Source organism: Fringilla coelebs (genome assembly GCF_963513975.1).
Source record: "Fringilla coelebs genome assembly, chromosome: 2".
Classification (NCBI taxonomy): Eukaryota; Metazoa; Chordata; class Aves; order Passeriformes; family Fringillidae; genus Fringilla; species Fringilla coelebs.
Window position 1 is genome coordinate 17,990,064 of NC_140029.1, and position 19,163 is coordinate 18,009,226.

Below are 19,163 nucleotides of genomic sequence, written 5' to 3' on the forward strand. Positions count from 1 at the left end.
CCAGGCAGCCCAGCCCCACATTTCCATCTTTATGCCTCAGGTAAGCCCTGCACTCTGTACATCACTTTCCAGAGGAGGTTTTCCTTCTGCAGCAACATCAGACATTCAGATGAGTGGCCAAGCTGGCTACAGTACTGAAACAAAATGTGTGTACTTGTCACTGTGCTCAGCTCATAATCCTTTAGGAAGGGAAATTCTCATTTTTGCAGCATCAGCACTGTGAATCAGTGTCTGTTGGCTGTTGCAGAGGATTTCCAGCCTCATGCAAAACAAAAGCCAAGCTGTGCTCACGGACAGCAAAGGAAACTTCTACCAAGGCACACAACTGCTGAAGTTGGTTGCTTACTGCAGTCCCAACTTTGCATTTTCAACAGAGAAAATGTGGATAGCTCCTGGTCCAAGCAGCTATCCTGTCCAACACCAGGTGAGTGGATTTCTTAGACCTGAAGATAATGCTGGGAACAGTTCAGATCCTATAGACTTGACTGTTCTACACATCCTCTTCTCCACTGCACCAAATGCCATCTTCCAGGAGCAGGGCAGGGAGACAAGTTGGGTTTTCTCCACACTGGTCTAACCCCCGGGATTAGTGGAAAATTCTATTTTTGTTTTTTTTTTAATGTGAAATTTCTAACATAATTAATATCTTTGAGGAAGTAATTTTGCTTTCTTCAGAAATGGCTATTTTACACTGGAGAGTTTGGGAACCAAAAAGATTTGCCAGCAAACCAAAGAATTCCCACTGTTTTTCAAAACTAATAATGAACAGTTAGAAAAGGGGGAGAAAGAAATTGAAATCTGCTCTTTGCCTGGATTTGGGTTTCACTTAGAAATTGGTATTGGACAAGACTGCCTTTCAGTTTCCCAGATGCTGGCAGTCTGTGCTGAAAAACCACCACAGCTCTCAAGAACTGGGCTGACACTTTTGCTGTTGTTACACCTACTGTCTGCTTGCTGGTGTGTGCTTGTCACATGAGATGTTTCACCTGGCAGTGTGGGCAAACCCTGACTGCAGCCCACAAGAGAGGACAAAAAACATCCCAGGAATGCTAGAAACCACAATGATTTGGAAAACAAACAAACAAACAAACAAAAAAAACCAAAAAACCAAAAACAACCGCAAACAAAATTTTAACCCACCAGCTTTCAGGGTTTGGATTCTTTTTGCCTCAGCAGGAGTACATACATATGTTTTAAATCCTGTTCAGAAAGCAATGTCAAGATATATTTTGTAACATATGAAGATGCTTACACAGAGAAACAACTGGCACCAGGTGGTGAAAAATGGATTGTTGTTGCTTTTCTCTCTGTGGGGAAAATGCCCCTAATCCCCTTCTTGACACAATAAAAATACAATAACCTTGTTTGCAAGTTCTTATGCAAAGTTTGTCCTGCTCCTTGGGAAATCTTGGTGATTCTCCACATCTACAATGAATTAAAGCACAGATCCAGGTGCTACTGATGTAGCCACGATGCAACCAAGATGTGTTTGATGCCTTCCTCAGGGTTTTTTTGTTTGTTTTGATTTAGAGTCTCTCTTGCTAAGTAAATTAGCCATCCTGCAGAAGGAACAGTTACTTGCAGAAGTCTGTCTGGTCCCCAGCCAGGCTGATGGAATGTTTGCATTGAGAAGTTTCTGTGAGGGTGAGAGGAAGGAAAATGAAAACATTTCATGTCAGAAAAACTGTAGAAGAAGTAAAGCCTCTGGAGGAGAGACTTGATTTTAGGGAAGGAAATTCGGGATACAAGAACTGGACAGTATTATTAATTTCTCCAAGGGAGAACTTCTCCATTTTGTGTCAGCTCAAGGATTTCACAGCAGCTTTCCAAAGAAAACCCAGGTACCTCTGGAAATGACAGCAGTGCTTTAGTGCTCTGTGGGTAAGCTCTGGCAGGTTTAACTGCTGTGATTTAAAACGGGGCTGTCCCAGATGTTTGCCTTGCTTGCTGGCTGGAAATTCCTGCCTGAGAGAAGGATGTAGCACATGCTAGGGGCTCAGGGCTCCAGTTTACAGGCTGGAGAAGAAAACTGCTTTTGCAGGTTTTTGAGCTGACACAATGGGCCCTGTACTGAGACAGCTGTGGCATCAGTTTGTGGCCAGTGCTGCTGTCCCTTGTACTGGGCAATGTCTGCTGAGAGCTGGGAGCCAGGCAGGGAACAACAGCTTGGATCAATGCAGATCAGTCTGTCTGGACTGTCTGTCCAAGTCCTGCTCTCTGGGATACAGGCTCTCCAAAGCTGAGGCTCTGTGGTTCTGGGCAGTGCTGGCCTTTGGACTGAAGATGTTTCAGCCTGAGCTGCAGCACCCAGAGGCTGTGCAGGGCAAGGCACATGACAGCACTCAGCTTGTCAGAGCTGGGACCCTTGGCTGTCAACTCAGCCATATTTTAATGTGGTATTAGCTCTTTACACAGTTAATTCTCTGCTCATGATTTAGGGATCCCTTTTACAGTCAGTGAAGACTGACTCTAAAATTCCAATATGTTCCCCCAGAGCAGACATCTAAAATAGGTGAGACAAAGCACGGTTTGAAAATGCCTATATTTCCTCATTAATGCTAAAGAAAAGCTAGGATTTCTCACCCTGATTCTGTAGTTAAATTGAACAAATCTTACGTTTTGTGACCAATTTTCCAAACATTTTATGTAATTCTGTGGTTTGCATCCTCAGAAACCAAGGCTGAATTTTCATACCAAGACAGATTTGCCAGCAGGGGATTTTCATTTTTGTAGCAATAGTTGTGCTAATAATAATAAAATCATTATAAAATTTATCTGCATGATTAAAAAAACTGCTTAGCAAGTGGAAATAAAAAAAAAGAACAAAGATAGTAGAACAGTCCATTGAATTACAAAAAAATTAGATTTTTGAAGGAGAAAAAAAAAATTATTCCGTTTATAAGACATGCTGTAAACAGGAAAAAAGTAATCTTAAGTGTTGTAGATTCCACTTTAGTGTGCACTTCCATGCACCAAGGACGGCTGCACTTGCATAAGGATAAAGTAATTTCTGTAGCTAGGCCTGTTTCTGTAGAACTTGGGGGTGTATTTGCTATTTAAATGGAAAATAGTATTGTAATGCCTAAAAGCTCTGTTGTGTCTCTCTGTTGTGTAAGCTGTTCCTAAGCTGTATTTGAAGTTCTGTGTTGCTTATCTTGAGATCCAGGTTGATGTTAAAACATGTTGCATGGAAGTTCTGCCTATTCCACTTGTAATATTCAGTGACAGAAAAAGGATTTTGTGCTCGTTAATTATACTAAATTGGGAAGGAAAATAGTGCAAATAGAGATGATCTGAGAAAACAGAACTTTTGCAAAACAGACACAGAGAAATGAGGCAGAGGTCCTCCTGAAAAAATAACGAAAAAAAACCCCCACATTTTTTTTAATGCTGTTTGGTTTGTGACGGTTTGTTTAGGCTGATAAGTTGCTTAAAAATAAAAGGACGCTGTTTTGGTACAGAACTGCGGGTGTGGCTCAGTGAACTCAGCCGGAGAGGGGAAGGGGACCCGAGCCCCGCTGCGGTTCGCTCCCCACGCGGAGCAGAGGTGCGGGACGGGCGGCGCTGGGGCCGGGCAGCGGGGCAGAGCCGAGCAAACCCTGCCCGGGCAGCGGGGCAGAGCCGAGCAAACCCTGCCCGAGCAGCGGGGCAGAGCCGAGCAAACCCTGCCTGGGGATCGGGGCAGAGCCGAGCAAACCCTGCCCGGGAATCGGGGCAGAGCCGAGCAAACCCTGCCCGAGCAGCGGGGCAGAGCTGTGCAAACCCTGCCCGGGCAGCGGGGATGAGCCGTGCAAACCCTGCCCGGGCAGCGGGGCAGAACTGTGGAAACCCTGCCTGGGCAGCGGGGCAGAGCCGAGCAAACCCTGCCCGGGGATCGGGGCAGAGCCGAGCAAACCCTGCCCGGGCAGCGGGGCAGAGCCGAGCAAACCCTGCCCGGGGATCGGGGCAGAGCCGTGCAAACCCTGCCTGGGCAGCGGGGCAGAGCTGTGCAAACCCTGCCCGGGGATCGGGGCAGAGCCGAGCAAACCCTGCCCGGGCAGCGGGGCAGAGCCGAGCAAACCCTGCCCGGGCAGCGGGGCAGAGCCGAGCAAACCCTGCCCGGGGATCGGGGCAGAGCCGAGCAAACCCTGCCCGGGGATCGGGGCAGAGCTGTGCAAACCCTGCCCGGGCAGCGGGGCAGAGCTGTGCAAACCCTGCCCGGGCAGCGGGGCAGAGCTGTGCAAACCCTGCCCGGGCAGCGGGGCAGAGCTGTGCCTGTCCGTGGCTCTCCCTGCGCATCCTCTGCAGGCAGTTTGCTCAACTAGTTGAACTGGCTCTTTCTGTCTTGTATTTTTGGCAAACCAAGAATTTCCTTCCTGATAAAATGAACGGCGGGCGCCCCGATTGGGCGTCGCGTTGGAGAGGATGTGACATCAGGCACATCTCTCGCTTGGCTGGGTCGCTGGCTGCCGAGCAGGGCAGCCCGGGGGCTGTTGTGTTAAATCCCAGCCCAGGTGCTCGGGTTTCTGCCCAGGGAGCCGCCGGCACCACGTCCCGGCCGCCGCAAGGGCCGCTCGGCTGATGCGGGCAGGGTCTGTGCCAGAGATCGCTCCGGCCGCTGGGGGCTCGCCGGGGACGATGGAATTTGAACTCTGGAAACCGACCGCAAAGTGAAAAAACAGCGGCTGGGCAGACAGGGTTGAGATGGGTGATGAGAGAACAGATCAAAATGCCAGCAAACTGCAAGGAGCTGGGGGCCAGGCATCTGCAGCGTGGCCGTGTAGCCCGCGGATGAGGGGTAAGTGACACTGCGGGGACAAGGCTCTGTCCTGCCGGCGGCAGAGGGGACAGGGGCGCGCTGCGGTGCTGCTGCTCCTGTGTCCCGCTTCAGGACAGGTCCGCGGTCCGTCCCACAAAACACCCCCATGCCTGTGTACTTCTGAGGGGATTTTAAAAAGCTATTTCTGTTTGGTACTGAAATTTTGGTTGTTTTTCTTTCGTGTCATAGAAGAGAGTGGTTGGTTTTGTACTGCATTATGTGCAGGCAGAAACAAATGCAGCACTTGGACCGCAGCACACTGAGAAATAAGTTGAAATGTGGCGTGTTTGACTTAAACTAGTGCCAGCAGGAAGCTCAGCACTGGCTCAATTCCCCTTTTTCTTTTTTTCCTTTTTCTTTTTCTTTTTCTTTTTCTTTTTCTTTTTCTTTTTCTTTTTCTTTTTCTTTTTCTTTTTCTTTTTCTTTTTCTTTTTCTTTTTCTTTTTCTTTTTCTTTGTCTTTTTCTTTGTCTTTTTCTTTTTTTCTTCTTTTTCTTCTTCTTTTTCTTTCTTTTCATTCCCTTCCTCCTTACTTTCCTTCTTTCTTTTCTCCTTTCTTTTGATTATTTTAATTTTTGCTTTTCATTTTTGTCCTCTCTTTCTTCTTTTTTTCCCCTTTGTCTTTTATCCTTTGCCCTTGTCTTTCAGATGAACAGACCTGAGTGTTGTTTAGGCTGAGCCTGCTGGGTTCTTCTGCAGTGGCATTGCTGCAACCAATGCTGTAATAGTGAGCAGTTACTCAGACAAATGGCTTCACTCTGGTCATTGCTCTGTGTCTGCCCCAGAGCCATTGAACATATGACATGGTAAAAAAAAGACAGGTAATTTAACTTTGTTTCCTGAGCTGGAGCTGTTCGATGTAGCTCTGTTTCTGTGAAGTTACTCCTTCTGCTAACGGCGAGTGAAGATGGAATGAGGTAAATTCAGAAAATGTGACTTTACGCTATCCTTGCTCTTTTTCTGGGCTGTTCAGGATGTTTCCATTAATACCAAGTTGAAAATTAAGACCATAAAACCAAAATGCAAAGCTGACCAGTCTATCTGTAGTGTAGTCTGCCTGCCCTCGTGTGTGCCACGTACATACAGCCTGGGGTGAGCAGGAAGGCACAGCATTATTATTATTATTAACAGTGTGAAACAGAACCAGTCTGTACTGGAGAAGAGATCCAGCGGAGTGGAGGGTGGAAGGAGGGAATCCCACATGGCTCAGTGCTGGACACAGATCGTTTGGTCCTTTGGAAATCGAAGTTTAGTCCATTCCTTTCGTGCCTGTTCCTTAGCAGAGTCAATAAGCTCTGCTGGCAATTTCCAGTGGGAATGTGTTTGGCTCAGGCTATGTATATCACAAATTTTAAGGGACAGCCTTCGAGTATGAAAAATACCATTTGTAATGCTGTTCTAGATACTGCTTTGGGATTTTGCAGATATGAATGCAATTTTGCAAATATGAATGCAAGAGCATACCTTCACTGGAAGGACTTAAGAGCCCCTTTCAAGTTGTCCTGTGCGTGAGAGGCATGGGAGGAAACCAGCCTGGGGACAGGCACAGAGGGTGAAATGCCCTCACATGGTCAGAGGTTGGAAAAAGTTGCTTCAGCCATCACCACAAAAACCAGTGCTCTCTGTGAGGGCTCTGTTGTGCACAGGGAGAAGTCAGAATTTGCATGTGTGCATGGTTATTGCTATAAGGCTCCCTCTGTGTACACCACCCTGCCAGTGTCACGTGCCTGAGTGATGGCAATGCCATCAAATGTGGCCAGAGGTTTAATGTGACCTCTGGGCTGGCTGGAGTTTTCTGCAGTGGAAGGGGAGCTAGGTGACCCAAAGCCACTGAAAGCCAGTGGGATTTGGATGTCTAGATGCTGAACTCTTGGGGTCTGACTCAACCTCCCTGTGGACTAATGTATGGGTAAATTTCAAATTTGTACAAGTGATCTTGTTTCTTTGTGAAAGAGCAGTTGTACCTGTTTTTGACAGTCAGGAATCCTTGTTGCAGTGGTGGTGCATACAATGAACAGCTGTGTCCCCCACAAAAACTGGCCTTGCTGCTCCATATGCAGCTCTAGTGGGCAGCGTGCTCTGGGCACATTCATGAAAGTCACTAGCTCAGGATTTTGAAAGCCTGTGGTCAGCTGGAACTGACATTTGCTTAGGTCTTAATCAAGTACAGTACAGATCTTTTATATTCTGACAGTGTGCCTCCTCTGAAGTGTAAAAGAGGGCAGTGAGACAAGGAAATCCACTGCAGCCTTTCTCCTCTTCCAGGCAGAAAACTTGAGTTCCAGCCTGGAGCAGGCAGAAAATAGAAATATGGTTATTTGCCAGCAGGTGATGCCTTGGGTCAAGAAACTGGAGAAATTTGCCATTCCTTCCAGGGGGTTTGCCTCCCTGGCATTGCTTCAAATTAGAGGTGCTTGCTGCAGATGGAGGTAGGGCAGGAGAGACATCAGCCTGGGGCTGTGCAGTTCATGGCAGCAGATCTGGAATTATGCCATCACAATTAGTCATCAGTCAGGCCTTTAATCCTGCTCCTCCCAAGGTATCCAAGGCTGGTGTGATGGACTCCCAAGGCTCCATAGTGCTCCACTAGGATAAAACTCTCTCAGTTACAGATCTCCCAGATGGATTACATGTTAGCACATATCTATTTTCTTTTTCACTTAAATCTATTTTTAATGCATATATGGTCAATCTTTTAATTAATTGTTAAAACTTTGAAACTTGCAAGCCAATGGCCAGTCCAGAGGTGGCTGGTCTGGCTCTTTTTAGAGTTTCAGCAGAAACCTGTCTTTTCTCAAGCAAGGACTGAATGGATGAGATCCACACATGGATATGTCCCTCTTATATCATCATGACACGATGACATCATACGCTGGTACAATGCACAGGTTGGCACAGGCACAAACTCCTGCCAATATTTGTGCGGCCAAAAAAAGTTCCAGTTGCAACTCAAAAAAACTTGTACTTCAATCTAGATTTTTAGAATATCTATAAACATGCTTCCCTTACAACTCATGCAATTTAGGCAGTGGCATCAGTTTCTAAAAGGGGAAAAGCTTTTTACATACCCTGGAAATACAACTGACTAACACAGGCAGAACCAGCAAGAACAACAGCACAGTCAGATAAACATCAATTTGACACACATCACTTAGAGCAAAGCTGTTTTAGTCAGTTCAGCATTCTGTGCTTTAATAATTGTAGCCCAGTTTTGCTATCCTTTTGAACCAGAACCACAGCTTCCAGAATTGGCTGTCCATTTGCTAAAGCCAAAGGATGTTTGGAAACCTAATGAAACTGTTTAAATGTTGTGGGAAGCAGCCCATGGAACATAGAAGGAGGCAGGCAGAGCTCAAATAATGCTAATAACAAAGAACACTAATTTCTTTAAAAACTAATTCATAGATTCATAGCCAGGTTTAGATTGGAAGGGACCTTTAAAGGTTATCTAGTCCAACACCCCTGCAATGAGCAGGAGCACCTTCTGCTAGAGCAGGTTGCTCAGGGCCCCATCCAACCTGACCTTGAATCTTTCCACAAATGAGACATCTACCACCTCTCTAGGCAATCGGTTCCATTATCTCACCACCACATTTTTATGTCTGTCTAAATAGACCTTATTTTCATCTAAAACCTGTGTGATCATCAGCTTATGTGTAAACATTCTTTTGAAGAATTATAGTGGCTTATTAGGGTTTTTTTGCTGAAGGCAGACTTCCCCCTGTTAAGGATTCCACTCCATGCATGTGCTCTAATATGGTTCCTGAGAACCTCAGCAACTCAGCCAGCAAATTGGTCACTGGAGTATTCTCTGTAGTTAGTGGAAGGAGAGTGGGACATCTCCAGAGAACAGCAAAACATCTTTCCACAGGAAGCTGTGTGAAGTGCCCTCTGTAAAGGCTTCCCTTCCTTCCCAGGGGGAATCTGGGACATTGACATAGAACAGACACTGGGTTGTGAGTGCTGGGACATAAATATCTCCCAGAGGGATTATTGCTGTCAGTTGGCTCAGAGCCATAAAATCTGTAATGCTGAAGATCTCCCTCTATTAAAATTTGCACAGTATGAACATGCTGTGCCTCACTTTGTGGTTTCAACAATGCAGAGAACACAGCTGTTACTTGAAATGCACCACTCATAGCAAAGACTGAAAACTGAAAGACAGAATCAACAGGTAGCACAACTTGTCTCCTTGGACTTTGGTCCCTTCTCTTGCCAAGTGTTGTTGACTCTAGTCCAGCTCTGAGCAGGGGTAAATGACTGATCATCCAAACCTTCTTCAAAATATATTCCTTCTGAGATAATTGGTAAAATGCAGTAAGTTTGTGAAAAAAAAAAAAAAAAGGCCCTGGAAATAATTCAGAGGAGGGAGAAGCTCAGCCAGAGCCAGGTGATGTTCTGCAAATCCCTCTCCTGTCTTCTGGAGGGGAGTGCAGCTGCACAGTGCAAACACAGGATGAGTTAAAATGCACCCAGAGGGAAACCACCTTCTTGTCTGTCTCCCTCACAGCATCTGCTCCAAAGAAATCTTGGCAGCTCCAGTAAAGTAGAAGGGAGGTCACACAGTTGAAGTGAAGTATGCTAGTGAAATAGAGTTTTTATCCTTTGTCCTTTTTCTTTGTTTTTGTACAGACTTTGTTTCAGACTGGTCTCCTTTACATGAGGCCTCCGTCCATGGGCGTCTGCTCTCGCTGAAGAAGCTCATTGCACAGGTACCTCTCCCCTGGGTCCACGTGGTCTCTGCAGGGCTTGTTCAGTGCATGAATGCACTCTGTGCTTTGCTGTGAAACTTCAGGGTGAGAAAATCCTGTTAACCAGGCCACAGTGAAATCTGCATGCAGCAGGCTTTTCTTTCCCACAATCAGTTCCTTGCCCAGCACAAGCTTTGTGCAGTAATTTGATGATGTCCTGAGCTATCCTGGGTGATATGTTAACTGTGGCAGAGGGAGTGGGATCGCTGGGATCTCTGGATGGCCGAGGGCAGCTCCCTGCCCCTCCTGTGTGTGCCTGTGAGCAGTTTTGGTGCCCCAGCGGAGGGGCAGCTCTGGAGCCGGTCATGGCTCTGGCTGAGGCTTCAATTCAGTCACCCAGGCATTTGTTTCTCAAGTACCTCAGCATATCCCAGGGCCCTGGTCCCTCCAGAAGGTCAGGGATAGGTAGCAGTGATTTCTGAACCCCAACACTTTGTTCCTTCAAAATCCCTGGGTTTACCCTATGAAGGAGGTAATGGAAGGGGCATTGGAGACTCTTCCAGCTTAGTCTTCTGGAGCACCAGGATTGTCAGAAGCAAAAGATCTTGTGGAATCCAACCAAAGTTTCTGATGCATTTCTTTCCTTCAGTGGTTGCCTCGAGGCAAAGAGCAGAAAACACTTCAAGAGCATTTCAGGGTTCAAGCCAGTCAAATGACCACAACATATTGTCCCACTGGGCAGCCCACTAAGCTTTCTGTGCTGGTTTTCAGGGTGTGCAAGGCATGGCCTCAGGTGTGCTGTGCCAGTATCCACTCCAGCCAAAACACCACAGCCTCTTCATCCCCTTCATCTGCTTACTTGCTGAGATGAATAGCTCCAGGCAGTTGAGGAAAGCCTAGTTCCACAAGGCTTTTAAAGAAGGGTTTTTTTTTAATTATGGCTTTTTGTATGAGGGTTCTAGTAGTTGGTTGTAATGATATTTTCCATTATCTTATCAGGGGAATGATGTCAATCTTGTTACAGCAGACCAGGTGTCTCCTCTCCATGAAGCCTGCCTAGGGGGTCACGCTGCCTGTGCCAGTGTGCTGCTAAAACATGGTGCTCAGGTGAGTAGGTGATGCACAGACCACTGTCTCTGGTGACAGTATGCTCTATTAGCACACTTTAAAGCTCTGTGATGTCATGCCACATGAGTACCTCTGAGATTTACACTCTGTACTTAGCTCTGCTTGAGGTCCTTAGGAAAGGCACTTCCTAATAAAGCAATCCAAAAAGCACAGATATAAGCAACAGTTATTATTGCTCTTTAGATGAGGATGAAATGTTCTCATCTTTCACAAGAACAAGGGGAAGTTCATCTTGCAAAGTGTTTATAATCCTGCAGCAGCTAGGGGTGTGTTTTGTTTTATGCACACATGAATCTTATTGTTACCAATATGCAGTCTAAAGTAGAAGCATAGGAATGTTAGGATCAACTGACAAAAAAATGGAAACAAGATGCAAGTAAAATGTGGAAATGGTGTCTCATGGCCACTACTTTTCAAGCTAACTTCAAAATTATAGTGAATAAGAAAATTCATTCATACATACATTACCTTACCAGATATTACCTTCAATTTAAAATAAAATAAAAAAATTAGAAAATAAGGAAGGATTGCATACTTTCAGCCAAAAATGGACTGTTTCAGGAGAGGGCTATGGATAGGTGTGTTTCAGCTAAGATAACTGAGAAATGGTCATACATTTAGCTTGGTAACTCCTGGGAGACCCTGGAGTGGCCCTGATGATTTTTTCCCCCCCTTTTTTTTCAGTAGGAGAGACTTGGGGGCAATTTTAAAAATACTATTTAATGATCATTTTAATGAAAAGTTGTAGTCTTCAGAAGCACTTAGGGAGTTTTGGCATGGAATTAAATAAAAAATATTAAAAGCCCCTATTTTCTGCTGAGAAACTGGTTAGTAGTTATCAATTCTGAAATACCAGGAAGACAGAAATCTTGCTGGATTTTTGTGTTATTTTCCCTCAGGTGAATGGAGTGACTGTCGACTGGCACACACCACTGTTCAACACTTGTGTCAGTGGCAGTGTGACTTGCTTGAATTTACTGCTGGAGCACGGAGCCAACCTACAGCCACCCTGTGACCTGGCATCCCCCATCCACGAAGCTGCTAAGAGAGGTAACCCACAGGCATCAGCCCTCCTTTCCATGCTGCTAGCAGCGTGTTGAAGTGGAGGAGAGAGATAAAGAAGATCATTTCCTTGGTTTGGGTCATGTAAAATGCCTTGCTAATTGGTCTCGACATGAGGGGGGCAGTTCTTCCCACCCCTGCTGCTCCTCAAGGGCAGGTCAGCTCAGCTGTCAGATCCTCTGAGTTCACCTGGAAGGGAATGCATTGCCCAAATCAGCTGCCTCCAACGCGGACATTTGAGGGAGATGTCTGGCTAGCTTCAAAAGGAGTGGAGAGAAGCATGGAGTGATTCATCTGATCTTCAGTAGACATCTGAAATGAGCCAGATAAAATGTGAGGGCTTTAGCCTGCGAGGCTTTAGCCTGCTGTGCTGAACGTGGCTTTTCAGCTCCCGTTTTGCTGGCTGGATCCATTGGAGTGGATGAAAGTATTACACTACCACCTCTTGACAAAACATTGAATCTTTGCCAAACTACACTGCTGCAACAGAGAATTTGCTGAAAAAAAAGCCTGATCTCTGTGAGTTGACTCTTCCTTTATCCCTTTTAAGGTCATGTGCAATGCGTCGAACTCCTTGCGTCCCGTGGGGTAAATATAGATCACAACATCAAGCACCTGGGGACTCCACTTTATGTGGCATGTGAGAACCAGCAAGTGAACTGTGCCAAGAAGCTGCTTGAGTCAGGTAAAAACAAAAATAAAGAATGGTGTGCTTTCGTTTCCTGAAACATCTATCTTTGGATTATCTTTGCATCAAAGATTTAAGGGAGATCCTGCTTTGGGACCAGGAGATGTTTCACTCCTGATAGCAGCTCTGGTTAAATGTGGTAGCAGGGTGATCAGGGTTTTCTGAACCCAGGAATTCAGCTTGATAGCTCCCAAAAAAATGATGGGTGATTCTGGATTTCACATGGCTGATTGTGCCTGGAACTCACTATCCTTTCCAGTGTCTGTTCATGTGATGCTGCATTAATTTGAAGTGAACAGGAAGAAATTTTATTTTTAAATTTTTGTTTTCCTCCTCTTTACCCAAAACAATTGACTCAGCCACTTTTATATAGTATTTCTGCAAACATGCTTTGATTTCCAATGAGTTCATAAAAAGTGGGAGACATTTATAACACAGAAAAAGGTTCAGCACTGTATCCTTTGCTGTAAGTCTAAATGCTTGGGTAATTACACAAAACCATTTCTTGTAATCTACAGTAGTACAGGTCTTCTAGCCAAAGGGGCCATATAACCTAAAGTGGCCACATAGCTGGTACAAAAATGATGGATCAACAAAGCTACTTTAGAAAAAACAAGCAAAAATCATATATATCACATTTTAGTAGGTCACTGTTAAGTACAATGACCTCTTTTGGGAAGAAGTCAAATACAAATTAATTCAAATCTTTCTAATTTAATGTAAATTAAATGTTTGGCAACTATTTTCTTTTTTCTGCTAAATTTTTCTGCTGCCTCCTGTATCTGGGAATGTGTACTGTAAAAACATTATAGTTTTGAATTAGTTCTGCAGCTCACCTTTCTTAGGGTGTTTTAGGAGCCATCAATCCAGGGTAATGAATGGGAGAACCCTCATCAGGGGTGCTTATGCCCTCTTCTACCAAGGACCTCTAGAACTTTTCCATCCTCTCGTTTTTCCCCTAGCAGACACTTTGGCATTTGGAAATCTCACCAGCTTACGCCTCCAGTACCGAGCATGTTGAAATCCTGCCTTTATTTCAAGGGATGGGAAGCAGAGGTGGGACTACACCTCTGTCTTGCTCCAAGATGCCCTTGGGCTGGGCTGTGGGTGAAGGACTTGCTCATGCACCATTCCTCTGGGATCATTTTCTATTCACAGCCCTGCTCCTCACAGTGAGAGCTGTGCTCGTGCAAGCGGCAGCACCAAGCCCCAGCGAGAGGGAGCCCAGCTCTGGGTGCAGGCTACAGCACTTGTGTGTTGTTCAGAGAAACAGCAGCTGGGGCAGTGGATGGAAATGGGCTGCTGGGCAGTCAGGGCTCCTCTCATTGTTGTTTGCCCCTCCTGTTGTTCAGGAGCAAACGTGAACAGCGGCAAGGGCCTGGACTCCCCCCTGCACTCGGCTGCCAGGAATTGCAGCGTGGAGCTGGTGAAGCTGCTGATGGACCATGGAGCAGACCTCTGGGTGAAGAATGCTGAAAACAAGAGGCCAGTGGAGCTGGTCCCACCTGGCTGCCCTCTGGGCCAACTGCTCCTGCAGAGAGAAGGTGCCCCTTAGAACTTGTTTTAGGGAAAACCCACACAGACTATTGCACAAGGCTAGGCTATTCCAGGCTGCTAGCGCTAGAAAACTGGGAATAACTGAGCTTGCCTCCATTTGCTGACATAGGGACATTGTTCAAGTGCCAGAATATAGTGGTGAGCTAACAGTAATAAAGATAAGAAAAATAACCCATCCTGAACCTCCAGATTTTTAATCTTCTGCAACAGGAAGCAATCATCTTGAGCTTGCCATTTAATGCAAAATAGAGATTAGGGTGAATAAACAAGCAGAAGACACCTTAGAAATTAATGGTAGCTTTTTTTAATTGCCTAAAGCTTTGAATTTAGTGAGAATCTGTCAGTTCCCTTGTGTCAGACAGCAGTAGATCCAGGGGTGTCCCATGGAGGGGGCTGACAAATACAGGCAGCACATCACCTCTGATGGGAATTGAGGCTTGGTAGGGAGGATGAGGTTTGGGATCTCTGGTTATACAATGGATGGTCAGGTTTGTCTCAGCACAAATGCATAAATGCAGATTTGCAATCCACAAATATTTAATGCATGTAATACTAAAAAAAGGCATATTGAACCTGGTTTTTCATTCTTTGTCCTTTACTTTTATTCTTGGGCCAAGCTTTTACATAGATGCAAAAGTATCTCTAAAATGAAAGGCTACATGATTTGTTTTTATATTAAGGAAAATTGCATAGGAATTATATAAGGAATTATATATTTATATTAATTTATACACTAGACTTTCTCTAAAGACCAACCTTATGTGCTGAATAATAACAGCAGTATCAAACCATAAGCTTAAAATTTAGGAAGGGTCTGTTTCATACTTGTAAATTAAATAATTTCAGGGTTTTTTTATTGATTATGAGATTTTTAATGAATTTTGGAGAAAAATGTTACTTATTATTGAGGGAAATTAGAATAAGATCCATAGTGTCTACTCATTTTTATATTTGTGTTCTTCCTTAGATTTTTCTCAGTCAGCAAGCTATATACATTACTAAATAATCTGGATTTTCATTGTTTTAAACAAATTGGTGATTTGTTTAAAACAGTTACACATTGATTAGATTGTTGCCATAGAAGGGTAAAATTGGAATAACAAAGTGATGAATCAAGCCTTGCTTGAAAAAGTAACATGAAAGCAGCATGGAAACAACTGTTCTGTGCATGTTATGCATGAGCAATGGACATTTGGTTTCCAAACCTAATCTATGGCACACAGAGCAGATATTTGAGTTCCAGTCCCTGCTGCATTCAGTTCCTGACTCCTGTGGCACTGCATGTGTCCTGTTTATCTGAGATAGAAAAACATTTCAGGCACGCCCTGTGGTGCTGGCCTGGAAACACCGCTCAGGCTGAGCTGACAGCATGGGCAGCGAGGAACTTTTCCAAGTGAAATTCAGCAATCAAAATCAGAAACAATAAATGCCTGAGGGAATTTTCCTGTGGAATAGTGTTTTTTCTGATGTTCCCTAACATGCCCTTCTCTGAGTGGGGTCATGCCTGTGGACAGATGATGTCTGGCTTCTTTGGCTGGCTGAACAATTGTGACCTAGCGGAGTGGTGCAGGAGCTGCTCTCCTGCCCTGCTCCCATGCAAGGCTCCTGTCCCCCAGAGCCAGCTGCTGGAGCCCTGCAGCCCACGGCCAGGGAAGCTGCAGGAGTGTGTTTGGCCACCAGAGATGAGTTGTGACTGTGCTGACCCAGGCACCCTCCCAGGACCAGCCCAGGACAGGTGTGGCACATGTGGTGGTTCCCTTCCTAGCTGTTCACGGCTGCTGGACCATCACACCTGCTTACAACTCAGGAACAGTCCTGTGTGTGGGTGGGAGAATTAGAGAATGCTCCAAAAATGTACTGTGTGCTTGTGTTTGCAAAATATTTTCCAGTGCAGTGTCACTGCTTGTGTTTTGGTAAGTCCTCATGTTTTGGGTTGGGTTGTTTTTTCTTTTAATGGAAGCTTTTGTTTTTTTAATGAGATGCTTGCAGGCAGAGCCTTTATCTGTGGGATCAGAGTCAGGCACAAGTGCAGCACAAGTGATACTGCAATAGTTCAGCTAGCTTGCCTTGTTTTGCACCCAAGAACAGGGTAACAACTCATATGCTGCCTCCTAGCAGAAGGGTGCAGCCCTCTGCATGGCCCTTGTGATAGCACAGCAGCTTTCAGCCTTGCAGAGCTGCTGGAAATTTGGTGTCCTGCACGAGGGAAGTCTCAAAAGCTGATCAAAGCTGCCACCTCACCATGTTTTTGTTGTGCCTCCCTTCCTTCCCTCTGCTCTGCAGGAGGGGGGCACCTAAACCTCCCCTTCCCAGCTCGCTCACCTCCCTCTTGCTCTCCGCAGTGTCCCTTCACACATCCTCCCCATTCCCTGCATCCAGCCCCCTCGTTGGTGCCCATCTCCTTACCTGGCCTCCCCCAGCCCCTGCCCCCCTACACACTCATCACCCCTGTGCAGACAACGCTCTGCAGGGTTGAACACTGGTGGGTGCTGCAGGTAGAACTTCACATGGGATCTTCCTCTTCCTGAAAAGGATTTTCATTTAGATTTTTATAAAGTGACAAAGATTCTTCAACAGGGCTCCCATCTATCAATATGGGACTGGTTCAGCTGGAAGGTTTAAATAAAGAACTATAAAGTGCTGCTTTTGCTATTTGTTCATTGTCACTGTTATGAAATATGCCTCAAGAACGCAGTGGAGTGGACAGAAAACTTTGATCTCACTGGGGGAGTGAGAGGAGGAAAGGGCTTTTAAAGCAGCATCAATCATCTCTTCTCAGGCAGTACAAACATTTGTACAGCTTAAAAGGGAAAGGCTGATGCTGCTGATGCCAGCTGAGTAATGACCTGGCATGTACTGGATTGCAGGTGAGCAGGTATCCTTTGGGGGATGCAGGTTTGACTTGTCACTGCTGAGTGTGAAAACCTGGTGAGAGGTGGGTGGCAGGAGGTGGGTTGCACAGCTGCTGTTTCAGGTTTATAGTCTTGGCATGATGAAGCCACGTGTGTAACCTGTTCCCTGGATCTTTCTCAGGGCCACTGTCCTTGATGCAGCTGTGCCGCCTGTGCATCAGGAGGTGCTTTGGATACCAGCAGCATCAAAAAATAACTGGACTGCTCCTCCCAGACGAGCTGAAACATTTCCTTCTCCACATTTGAGCCTTTTCATGTTCAAAACGGTGCCTTTAATAACACAACAAGGTTTGTTGACTTTTTCATCACTAGTGTTGCCAGTGTTTGCAGTGATAATTAATGGCAATTTTTGGTTTCCAGTAATGCCCAGGTCAAAGAAGCACAGGACTGACCAACTCGCTCAGTCCTCAACGCCATCACCCCCTCCAAATCCATTTGGGAAGAAACAATCCTGCATGCTTGCATAGTGAAGCTTGGAAATGTGATGGGAGAGCCCCCTGGAAAGCACAGAAAATTAGCGTAACAATTTAAAATAGATCTCCCGACTCTCTGGCACAATTTCAGAGGTCTTGTGGTTGACAACCCCTTACAAAGAAATCACATATCCCAGCAGTAACAGCATTTCATGTGCACATGAGGCACACCAGGAGAGCTGCAGAGAGCTTTCTCTGTGAGCAGTGCTCACGTGCCTGTCATCTGCGAGGGCTGTGCCCAGAGCACCACGAGCAAGGGGAGGGAACCCAAGGGAACCCAGCTGCCAAGCAAGGAGGGCCCTCTGGCAGAAGTTATTTATTTTCTAAGGATATATCACACTGCAGACAGATAAGCACCAATCATTTACATTTAGGCCAGGATCTGAAACAAGTATTTCTGCCCTGACAGCAAATAGGTCACTGCTGATGGCAGCCCCATACAGTGCAATAATAGCGGGGCAAAAGTTTTTAATCATCCATTAAAGGCAATTACTCCTGATACTTTGAGACATAGAAGGCACTTCAGAGCTACCCATTTTCTCCTTGTAGCATGTTCATTTTCAAGGACACAGGCTAGCAGGCTATCTATCAGTAGCAAGCACTGAATGTTCCTCTTTTCTGCTCTGAAATTTAGGTGGTATTTTGTAAGCATTTTTCAGCATGCATCAGAAAAACAACAGCTTCTACACCCCTTCTCCACCCAAGAAAATATTAAGAGTGAGATAATATTTTTTTCTGAGAGAGTTGCTACCTCAATCATAGCATTTTCCATGGGAGTGGTAAAATAATGCCTCTAATGTGTGGTGAATGAAATCAAAGTCTGTTCCAAATTTAAAAGCGGTGGGCAGTTACTGCCCCCTGCTCAGTTGCTGGGCAGTTGGCTCAGTGTATGACATATGTAGTTCTTATTCCACTGAGGTCATAAGAACAATTATTTCCAGCTAAACATTAACACTGGGTATTTTTCTTTCCCTTTCAGAAATGGGTCCTGCTGCCACAAACCGAAGCGCGGTTGTGACCACTCTGCTCCCTTGGGTGCTCCCCTGATAGATTTGGGAGCGAGAATGCTGAGACTCCAGCTCTTCTTCCCATTGCCCTGTTTCCTTCTGAGCTCCAAACCAAAGTGCCTCTGCATCACCTGGGAGCAGCAGCATGCCCAGCACCCTGAGGGGCTTCCATGTCACCCCTGAGCAAGGGGCAGCCACACACTTCAGTACTTCTGGAGATCCTTCTTCACTTCACTGTGGAGACTCTGTGAGAGTGGGCTGGGAGTGCAAAAACTGCTGGCATCACTAACACCAGCAATGAGAGATACAGAGCCCTCAGCTCAGAAGGGGAGGGACTGGCAGCCTTCAAATACATGAAGCTGATTTTAGTGTTCACCAGTGTGCCAGTGTGAGCAGTGCCAGCCTGCCTTGTGCAACGGGAAGGTTAGAGAGGAGAGGTCCAATGCTGCCTGGATGCTGGTATTTGATGTCAATCACAATGCAGATCCTTGTCTGCACAGTACGATTGCTGGCTATAGGTATCCAGTGTGATGGTTAGATTCCTTTGTGCTGACATATCACAGTTCTGTTGGGTTTGTGGGACACTAAATTTTACCCTAATGAGACAAAATGACAAACACAGTTAGGTCTCTAACTCCTCTGGTGATAGAGACACTTGGGAATGTGTCACTTCTCTGACCCAATTCATCACACATACTTGAGCCATGTAAAAATCAACTGGCTGGTTTAAGATGGCCTTACTAGATTGTTTTCCTCATGCCCAGGAAGAAAAGTAGACATCTGTTTTCACAGAGGTTAAATAAAAGCAGGTATCTGGGATGGCAAAGGTATATTCTTCTAAAATCACT

General features: G+C 45.6%; 1 protein-coding gene across 1 annotated transcript; it reads left to right on the plus strand.

Moving 5' to 3' along the window:
- Window positions 1–4,518: 4,518 nt before the first annotated feature.
- Window positions 4,519–18,407, plus strand: ASB9 (ankyrin repeat and SOCS box containing 9). The gene is made up of 8 exons (XM_084226703.1): window positions 4,519–4,777; window positions 9,430–9,509; window positions 10,488–10,595; window positions 11,516–11,666; window positions 12,229–12,363; window positions 13,719–13,910; window positions 16,957–17,123; window positions 18,288–18,407. Exons 1-7 carry the CDS (start codon window positions 4,684–4,686, stop codon window positions 17,079–17,081), a joined length of 885 nt encoding a protein of 294 aa, XP_084082829.1. The 5' UTR covers window positions 4,519–4,683; the 3' UTR covers window positions 17,082–17,123; window positions 18,288–18,407.
- The last annotated feature ends 756 nt before the right edge of the window (window positions 18,408–19,163 follow it).